Source organism: Taudactylus pleione, unplaced genomic scaffold (genome assembly GCF_031769625.1).
Source record: "Taudactylus pleione unplaced genomic scaffold, aTauple2 ptg001990l, whole genome shotgun sequence".
NCBI lineage: Eukaryota > Metazoa > Chordata > Amphibia > Anura > Myobatrachidae > Taudactylus > Taudactylus pleione.
Window position 1 is genome coordinate 4,903,329 of NW_028286386.1, and position 10,931 is coordinate 4,914,259.

At 41.5% G+C, this 10,931-nt stretch overlaps 1 protein-coding gene across 1 annotated transcript in view; it reads right to left on the reverse strand.

Moving 5' to 3' along the window:
• The window catches only part of TSPAN17 (tetraspanin 17), a 69,887-nt gene extending 59,283 nt beyond the window's left edge, over positions 1 to 10,604 (reverse strand). The window contains exon 1 of the mRNA XM_088465451.1: positions 10,217 to 10,604. Within this exon, the coding sequence (XP_088321577.1) occupies positions 10,217 to 10,303 (87 nt within the window). The 5' untranslated portion in view covers positions 10,304 to 10,604. The remainder of the gene's footprint in view (positions 1 to 10,216) is intronic.
• Between the last annotated feature and the right edge of the window lie 327 nt (positions 10,605 to 10,931).

Below are 10,931 nucleotides of genomic sequence, written 5' to 3' on the forward strand. Positions count from 1 at the left end.
CCACCAAGTGTCCATAGTGCCATGCAGGGCAAAATTACATTGAAACATGAACCATTCCATGTATAAAAAAGGCACAAATTATTAATACAAAGGGGGAATAAAAATGAAAGTAAAATATTCAGTGAGTGACCATTAAATTGACTCTGTGGCCTGGCAAGGTCAGACGGAAGAGATCATGGGTGGGCAATGGTGAGGGCTGTGCTCATTGAAACATACAGAATAGGGCAGATGTTCCCAAACTCAGCCATTAAAGTCCATGTTTTAAGGATATCCATGCTTGAGCACAGGTATTTTAATGAGTACCTCAGTCTATTTGATTTAACCATTTGGACTCATGGATATTCTTAAAACCTGGACTGTAATGGCAGAATTTGGGAACCTCTGGAACTAGGGGATAAAGGTGTATGAATAAAGAGACCCAGCCTTTTCTGTAAGGTCCTGTGAACACGTTTTCTTTAAATCTTGTTCACACAAAGACAAAATGATCAACTATGGCCAAAAAACAATGTGCCAAACATTGTGTCCTGAAGTGATAATGAATAAAATGCTGACTGTGAAGTCACTAAGAGCCAATGACATGAACTAATACACAACCACTATTCATTAGGCATTAGCTCCAAGTGAAAGCATTAATTCTCATTAAAATGGCTGCCACCACTGTAAGGGTTTTATTTATTTTTTTTAAAGAGAGCAAAACAACTTTTAATAACATTTATAATGTATATCCAACTGTTGGAATACAGTAGTATGTGTTACCACTTTATATCTATGCAGGTATAGTAACTCATCTGGGAGCCATTTACTCAGTGTTCCAAAAACCTGACAATAATAGAAAATGATTGCTGGTGCTCATGAATTTTTGTTTTAGGGTCTTTTTTGGTTACGTTTTTTTTTTAAAGGTCTATTCCAACACACAAAAATATCAACAACATTTTTCTTCCTTTGAATGGTCATAGGAGGAACTCTGCTAACCAATAAAGCAATGTGTAGAATGTCAGGGGCAGGAAGTGGAGAAATGAGGACATTTACATGTTTTAGTATTAGGCATGGAGTATTATCCAGAAAAATACCAAGCCTTCCAAATATTCAAGCACATATATCTGTAAATAACACCTGGGAGAAAAAAAAAAAAAAAAAAGATGACTGCAACTTTGGATACAAATATAACAATTAAAAATTACATTTGTTACAAAATAAAGCTAATTTTTTTTAAAGGTCTCCACTTCCCAAATAGCACCTTGCACTTGTCATACGTCAGGTGTGTGCTCCTAAATGTTTGTTTTTGGCAGAAATATTCCAACATTAACTACCATATTTACTTTAACAAATCACCTCTTGTTTACAGGAGCTTCAGAGAATATTGTTTATTCAGACTTTGAATGGAAGAAAAGTAGGAAGACTGAAGAGGCAGCATAGAAACATCTAACAACTTCATTAGAAAAACAACAACATTCAAATATTTCCACCCCATCGTCAAATTCTCAGGAAAGTAAAGAATATTTTGTCAGCACTACGAAAATAAACATCCTTTAGTAATGGAGAATCTCTCAATACAGCAAGAGTAGCCATTTTACAGGTATTTGGGATATACCTGTGGAGTGGAGGATTGGTGTATTTTGCCCTTGGTTAGGAACAATGATTCAGTGTTTTTAGATTTTGTTTTTGAGAATGGCATACATTCATTGGAGCTTGGGCCCAGATTTATCAATGAGTAATATTCTTACATAAATGGTGCTTCAACCAATCAGCTCCTGACATGTGTTTGAAAAATGACAGCTCCTGATTGGTTGGAGCACCATTTAAGATTAGTAACTAGTGACAACAAGAATATCGCTCATTGATAAATCTGGGCCTTAGATTCTACTGACAAAAAGTGTAATTGGGAATACTGTATCACTCTTCCAAAAGGTTAGTCGGTGGTAGTGGAAATCACCATCTCATGCAAATACTCCATAAATGCTTTATTGGGTTCACCTCTGGTGACATAGGGGAGTGAGAGCAGAAATCCGTGCCAACTAGTGCCTCGGGGCTAGCCGCAGTGTTACAGAGTGCATAACGCCCAGCACTTTAAACGGGAGTTGCAGTTCACACAACTAAGCCCCAGGCAATAGTCGCAGTAAGGTGCATCTCTCAGGGTAAGTGCTGGGTAAGGTGCGGTTACTTAAATAGCTCCAAGCACTTAAGCCAGGAGCTACAACCCCGGGATGAGAATTGAATTCCCCCCCCCCCCCCCCCAAAGAAGGCTATTACATATGAATTACATAACTGCCATGCTCCGATGTGCTCTGATCGGGCGCAAGTGCCATGGGAGCGCAGATTTCTGCTCGCAATGCCTGGAGGTGCCAAGCAGAAATCCAGGAAAATTCAGCCATTTAAGCATGCTACACAGTACTTTAAATGTGTTTAGCCGTATACGATGCAAAACCCAGTGCATCTGGGCGCCACAAGCGAGATAACTGCAGCAACAATTAAAAAGCTTTATAGGACACCCAAAAAGCAACTTAATTACTTCCCTTTGAATTTTCACAATTTGCTTATACATCCTCATAATGAAAGAAACATATTTCATATTTTTTTTCTACTAACTTGAGAAGCATAAAGTGTTTAGGAATAATATGGTAGGCCCAACAAGACATGCCAATATGAAAACTAGACACCCTACTGCTTCAAATGAGAGAACCTGAATTTATTGATTAGATGGCCTAGATCAAGACATTAGAATTCCCAATCTCTGGATATATTAACATTTCCTGTAGGGTACAGTATTATGGTCTGGCGATGACCAGTCAATAACTATAAGGGTACACACTGTTTTAAAGATGGGGCTCTTCTCTCTCAAATAGTTTCTTGTCACCAGGATGGAAGTCACAAAACCACTGATAAATCCTGTAGTATCCTCTGTAGTGTAGAGGGTTATTTTATGGTTGAGTTTATTTCCCCTTTGCGCAGGGGACCTGGAAGGGACATGTAGTGAGGGAGGAAGTGCGGTTCCATTAAAATAAAGTCCACTTAGAGAAGAAAATTGTCTTCAGGCACGGTGGCTCGCCTGAAGATTATATTCCCCCTCTATGTACACATGGATGGTAGGGAATGACGTTGGACAGTAGCTGATGATGTCAGGGTCCTCTCCACGAAGGGAATCTAGACACTACTGTTATTTTATGGTATTTTTACCGATTGGGACTATTTTTGGATACTTAATTTAGTGTTCACTCTAGCTCCAGCGGCAGGCAGGGCGCCAGAGCTAGAGAAGGCAACCTTCGCCCGAAAAGGGGACGTGGCCATGAAAAGGGGCGTGTCTATAAGACGCGTCCCCTTTTCATCTAATTTGGGGGCGTGCCCGGCACTTACAGACATGCTGGGCAGCCCCCAAGCGCTGCAGACAGGGAGAATAGATGCCGGGCGTCCGGTGCCTACTCTCCGGCGGTGACCGGGTCACCGCACATTTCTCCACCCGCGGGACACTGCGTCCCGCGGGTGAAGACGGCACCCGCAGGCTGTAAGGGCAGGGCGCTCTTTGCCCTCCTTCTGGAGGGCAGGGTGCTTTTTGCCCTCCAGAAGGAGGGCAGGGCACCGCACCCCGCTAAAACAGCCTAGCGGGAACGCTATTAATTCAATATACCATTCAGTGCACTGATTGTTACATGTTATTATTGATCTTACATTGTATCCAATATCCTAGGGACTGCAGTTCTATTTTGTCTATGTTATTTTAATATATTTTGTTGCTAATAAATTGTGGTCAATAGCTTTGAAGTATTATTTTTAGTGGTTATAAGTGCAAACATATATATTTATTGTTCTCTTGTTTTTTCAAGGGGTATTGGCATTAGCCCATTTATGTCAGCTGCTTAAAATCCACTCATGATCCCTGGTTAAAGGGCACACCACTGTTATCACTTCTCCTGAATTTATAGAAGCCAAAATAGGAAAGAACCTCCTCATCCCAGTAGTTTTCAGCAATATAGGGTGTTATCCTCTGGTGATCAAATAGTGGACTTCTTTTAATGAAGGAATCCCCGAAGGCTGTATGCGCCAAAAAAAATTGGGAATGGGAGGGAGATGACTAAAGTGCCCTGACCCCTAAAAATTGTCTTGTTTGGGTTTACTGACAATGATCTCAATGCAAACTATTAGGTAATCCCCAACTTCCCTCCCACTACTGCAGGGCTGAGGAGGGGGTTACAAGGGGTAAAGTTTATTACTCAGTAACATTAAGTAGCAGTTAACAGTAATTCTTCTGCCCAAGGGTAGACATGTACCAAACCATGACAGGAAAATTCCCAAAATATTATTGAAACACACTCATGGGTGTAGGGTTTAGTTAGTTCGGTAGCACACATACACAATGCTACTCTACAAAATAGTGGTAAACTGGCCAGACATCTAAAGATTATCTGTCCAACCAGCCAACTAGTTGATTGGTTGTAATAAAAATCTGGTAAGGAATACAATCAGCAATTTGCTCCCAAATGCTGGAAAATGGACCAAAACTGTTGTTTGAACAAATAGTTTAGATCAAACATTTAACAAACTTGTCTGAACGACCATATTCATCTGTTTTCTAGCATTTAGGAGCAAATTGCTGTTCATCATTTACTCCCACATGTTACCAGATTTTCATTCCAACCAATCAACAAGTTGGCTGGTTGGATGTAAGTTGGTCTAGTGTGTGGCCAAGTATAGACAATTCATCAGACCATGGTACCTTCATCCACTGCTCTAAAGTTCATTGCCTGTGATCCCTGTACCACCAAACTCACACTGCCAGTGTGCGCTTCCAGACTACAATATCTATCTCTGGAGTAGTCCGACAGTTTTGTGTGTTTATTTGTAATGAAACTAGCTTCTCCCGCCACAAGACTGTAAATAGCAGTCAGATGATTGCTTTTGCTCACTGAATCACGTTCTCTTCCTGCTTTTCTCTGCTGCCCCGGACGGCTCAGTGTTCTCAACTCCCCTCCCAGGTCCATTTTCTCTGCACCCCCCGACCGACTTCACTAACCAGCGCTAGTCTGAAGTCACCAACGCTGATCAACACATGCGTGGAACATTCAAGCATCTTACACAAATGCAAAATATGTTTGAACTCTCCTCGCCAGCACAGCTTTTTACTACAAGGGCTGTCCCTGTACTTCAAAAATAAAAATACGGCGGTTTTTGAAAGCAAAAAGATAAAATGGTACTTTGTTGTGCCGCTTTTATTTATTTTTTTTGTTAAATAAACCCCCTGTGAGCGGATGTGTCGGTTTCCACAGCTACGGAGATGGTGAACTGCAGTAAGGGGGATTGGCAAAGGTTGCCATAAAGAAAAATAATAATAATATTTTTTTTAATTATTATGATTAATCATATTATTATTATTAATAATAAGAAGGCACTACAAAATATAGCAACCAGTAGGAGTACAATTATAAAAAAAAAAAAAAAAATTAACCCAGGCACTTGCAAGTTTAGAGCTATATGGGGTAGTCCACAGGTTCTCAAACTCGGTCCTCAGGACCCCAAACAGTGCATGTTTTCCAGGTCTCCTCACAGAATCACAAGTTAAATAATTAGCTCTACCTGTGGATCTTTTAAAATGTGTCAGTGAGTAATGAATACACCTGTGCTCCTGCTGGGTGGCCTGGAAAATGTGAACTGTGTGGGGTCCTGAGGACCGAGTTTGAGAACCACTGGGGTAGTCAATACCAAGCAAACAGAAACAATGTATAAAATAGCAGCTTAAGAATCAGGGAATGGATACAAGTAACAAATAGTTCACTGTGATTTGCTAAAATTGTATTTATTAATAAACAGATTAAAATACAATGAATGTAAAACTCAGTCACTGATAATAATTCATTAGTGGGAAAAAAAATTGGTGTGCCTTGAAGTAATAAATTGCCAATTCATAAAGGAAATCCTCTGAACATATGTAGGAATTAAGCCTTTTAGTTTATATCCCTGGCGGGGAGTTAAGAGATGATTCTGCAATTATACCTGCAATACAATGTCCTGTACCTATGTGGTGAGTGCACACTATAATGCCAAGTCCTGTCGTTTATCTGTGTCTCAGCTCAACCCATGCCGGGAAGCGTGTGCTAGCGAGACACTGCCCGATGGTTTCCAGCAGCTGGCGCATTAGATGCCAAAGTGATCCTCGGTGTTGTGGGGGAGGAGAGGACAATGTCCCGGGGTTTTGTTGAATCAGTTAATGATGTCCGTGCTCTGGGGTCTTTTACAAAGTTCTCTATGTTAAGGAGCCAGAGACAATCTGTAACCACACAGATCGCAGACACACAAGGACAGTTAGACCTGGGATATCTGTAGCATTGCCATGAGTACATATGGAGCTTGCCATCTACGCTTTTCAACGCCTCACTGGCGCCTTTGTCAAGGTGTAAATTCATTCAGACATGGGCTCCATGTAAATAGCAGAATTTGTACAGGTGTGATCAGTAGAATAATATCAGACACCTGTTACTATACAGCCATGGCCTAAAGTTTTGAGAATGACACAAGTATTGGTTTTCACAAAGTTTGCTGCTTCAGTGTTTTTAGACCTTTAAAATTACAAGCATTTCATAAGTGTCAAAGGCTTTTATTGACAATTACATTAAGTTTATGCAGAGAGTCAATATTTGCAGTGTTGACGGACCCTTCTTTTTCAAGACCTCTGCAATTCACCCTGGCATGCTGTCAATCAACTTCTGGACCACATACTGACTGGTGGCCACCCATTCTTGCCTAATCAATGCTTGGAGTTTGTGAGTTTGTGTTGGTCCACCCGCTTCTTGAGGATTGACCACAAGTTCTCAATGGGATTAAGGTCTGGGGAGTTTCCTGGCCATGGACTCAAAATTTAGATATCTTGTGCCCCGAGCCACTTAGTTATCACTTGTGCCTTATGCCAAGGTGCTCCATCATGCTGGAAAAGGCATTGTTCGTCATCAAACTGTTCTTGGATGGTTGGGAGAAGTTGCTCTTGGTGGATGGTTTGGTACCATTCTTTATTCATGGCTGTGTTCTTAGGCAAAATTGTGAGTCATCTTACTCCCTTGGCTGAGAAGCAACCCTACACATGAATGGTCTCATGATGCTTTACTGTTGGCTTAGTACAGGATGAAGACTTTTGGAGGATGGCCTGGTGTCCAGAAGGGCAGCAAAGAAGCCACTTCTCTATAGGAAAAGCATCAGGGACAGACTGATATTCTGCAAAAGGTACAGGGATTGGACTGCCGAGGACTAGGGTAAAAAAGTTATTTTCTCTGATGAATCCCCTTTCAGATTGTTTGGGGCATCTGGAAAAACGCTTGTCCGGAGAAGGAAAGGTGAGCACTACCATCAGACCTGTGTCATGCCGACAGTAAAGCATCCTGAGACTATTCATGCATGGAGTTGCTTCTCAGCCAAGGGAGTGGGCTCACTCACAATTTTGCCTAAGAACACAGCCATGAATAAAAATATGGTACCAAAACATTCTCCAAGAGCAACTTCCCCTAACCATCAAAGAAAAGTTTGGTGATGAACAATGCCTTTTCCAGCATGATGGAGCACCTTGCCATAAGGAAAAAGTGATAACTAAGTGGCTCGAGGCACAAAACATCGACATTTTGGGTCCATGGCCATTAAACTCCCCCAAACCTTAATCCCATTGAGAACTTGTGGTCAATCCTCAAGAAGCGGTTGGCCAACAAATACCCACAAATTCTGACAAACTCCAAGCATTGATTAGGCAAGAATTGGTAGCCATCAGTCAGTATGTGGCCCAGAAGTTGATTGACAGCATGCCAGGGTGAATTGCAGAGGTCTTGAAAAGAAGGGTCAACACTGCAAATATTGACTCTTTGCATAAAAACTTAATGTAATTGTCAATAAAAGCCTTTGACACTTATGAAATGCTTGTAATTTCCTTCAGTATACCATAGTAACGTCTGACAAAGGTCTAAAAACACTGAAGCAGCAAACTTTGTGAAAACCAATACTTGCGTCATTCTCAAATCTCTTGGCCATGGCTGTACAAAGTGAGAATACGAAGCACTACCTGTTCATGGGAATGTAATAGTTCTGTTCTCTGCATTACCATTATTGGTAGACAAGTTTATTCAGTTAATTTGATTTTTAAAGTGCTAAACTCCTTTAATGCTAAAAGAGTTACTAACTTTCAAATCTGAACATTCATAGGTAATATTAAAGGACACTCAAAACTTGTACTGCAACGTTTCTTGAAGAATGCAGAAAGATATGGCAGGTACCCGTGAGCTAGGTTATCTTGTTACTGCATATTATGATGGTAAATTACTAAACAGCAGCTATCGGGCCTATTCATTAATAATTGCGGCAATGCCGCATTAACAATCCTGTTCGCAATGGGAATAATTAACATAATTTTCCCCACTATATGTAGGCATAAAGCAGTTACTGCCATCCTCAACCTTTGGTACCAAGCTCTGAAAAGATACTCTTGCATTTCCAAATCATTATATATGACATTCATATATTTTTCACCATGAAACAAGGTGGACCTGATCCATTCCTCTGGGCAGTAACAGATCATATGATAGTAACATAACACTACCTGGTATGCTAACTGACCTATGGCTGCTGAGGTGAGCAGAACTGTAGTTGCTGGAGAAAAAAAAAAAAAACCAGCAAGCCAATGAAAGAGTTTTGCAAATGATTCACATACATAGATCTGGAGGCTGTAATCATCAGCCAAGTTCAGATTCCATAGGCCATGTGTATGCATATTGTTCTAGGCTTTAGCAAAGCCAGATAAGATGTATGTATAAAGAGAGTTTGTCAGTGAATAAATTACTATATTCCCTGTTTCAATCAGTCTCTTCCTTAATTTGCTGGCTTTAAAGTACACTGCCACCTACAAACAATAGAGGCAGCCATTTTGTAGTTAACCAATACTCACGAGAATGCAACCTAATGATTCACTTGCGAGGTCACTGGTTCCCAATAAATTGAATGGATGCCCATAGATGACAGGTGATCATTTAGGAAAGCTAAATGAGAAAATGAAGAGACAGACACACAAACACACACACATTATATATTTATTAGATGTTGATTCGGTTTTACCCGTATATGTTCGGTTCTCATAAACTGCATCACATTGGCTATCTGGCTGTCATGTGTTTTGGATAACCAGTAAGATAAGTCAGAACTTGCGCTAATTTGATGATAAGAACCGAATAAAACCAAACATCTATAATATATAGATTTTTTTTTTCAAAAGTGGCAGATTGCTAGTAACCTGTTGGGCACTCTTCTCAACAATGCTGTCCAATTAATTGGTCGGAGACATCTTATAGCCATGGTTACTTATCCACAGTAGCATGCATTTTACTTTCTCAATTATAAATAGCAAAGTGGAGTTTCAAGCAGCAGTGTTTTTACAGTGAGTCATTATAAGAGCATAATCCTATCCAGGCATGATGGGAGGATTTCTAGTCATACAATTAGACAGTGTACAATAAACAATGCACAAATGTGTACAGTACTGAATCACAATTCAGATAGTGCTTCCCCAGCTCCCACATAGCCCAAATACAGCCACCCCTCATCCCACCATGTACAATGGAACCTCCTGCAGTCAAAGTGGAAAGCGAAAATATTTAAATCTGCTACAAATGGTAAAATAGTATAATCATGTGCATAAGTAGTACTGCGCTGCCCATACTGACAAGTGTATAGAGCACATCACTGCTCTTAGTATCGATTTACTGCTGGGAAACAAAACCACTGCCACCCACACAAATAATGTACACCCAGCACAGGTTAACCAGATCTTGGCCAGGTCTGAGGTTTAGGTGTGGAGAGCATTTGTCCAACCTTAATGGATATAAGACAGCCAGCTGGAAGGTGTTATTGTTAATAATCACAATAACATTATTATTATTATTATTATTATTATTATTATTATTATTATAGAACCCTCCCTGTGCTTGCAGTACATTCTCCTTGCTAGAATAGAGTAGGGATGGCATTATAGCCATATAACAAGGGTAGATGCAGAAAAGGAGGGATAAGATGGCATAATGGAGCTTTTCTCAGATCATTACCCCAGCCATTGCCAAACAATAGAAAGAGCAAAGAATAAGGCCAGCTCACTCACTCAGAATACATTAGTCCCTGAGGCAGCAGCTAACAAAAGCCTCTGTCTCCTTGTGCCCCCACACCTCCCCCTCCTGTCTCCCCGAGTCACCAACACCAGGAAACTCACCCAGAACACGATGTTGAAGCCAAACAAGAAATACTTCACGCAACAGCTGACTTCGGGTCCCTTGAAGTGCTGGTGTTTGCCAGACATGGCTTATGTCCCCAGGCCAGCCGGGCAGGATCACTACGGGTGCACGCTACCAGCGCAGGCGGCAGTGGGGGAGCTGCGGGGAAGGTGTGATGCCGCCCTTGAGCTCGGCGCTGGCATTGGGAGGCAGCTCGGGGAGGGCTAGTGTTGCAGTGCTTCCTGGGGTCCCCAGCACGGGATCTCCTCCATATCTGCTGCGTTGTTATCCCTGTGCTGCTGCTGGATGCGGCGACCAGCGCAGCAGCAGCTGACAGCTCCTCCCAGAGATGGGCGGAATGGTCATAGCTCAAGCACTGGTGATTGCAGCGACATCTTGCGCTATTAATGAGGTATAGCATGCCCGGCTTACGTTTCATTACATTGCGCTACGTTACTCAGGTGTAATGATGATGCTCGGGGTGCACATAATCAGAACAGGATTAATGAGGGGGAGACGCACACCTTTAATATATCGATATTCCAAAGCTACTGCAGAGTCGCTGTGTGCGGGTGAGATGGCAATCAGGGGCCCGTGCTCCGCACACGGAGCATCCCAATCAGAGCTGGATTAATGCTTTGGAGGGCCCGGGTCACTTAAGACGGGGGGGCCCTAAAGTCTAAAATTAAAAGCATAGAGTCATCAATCACTAGA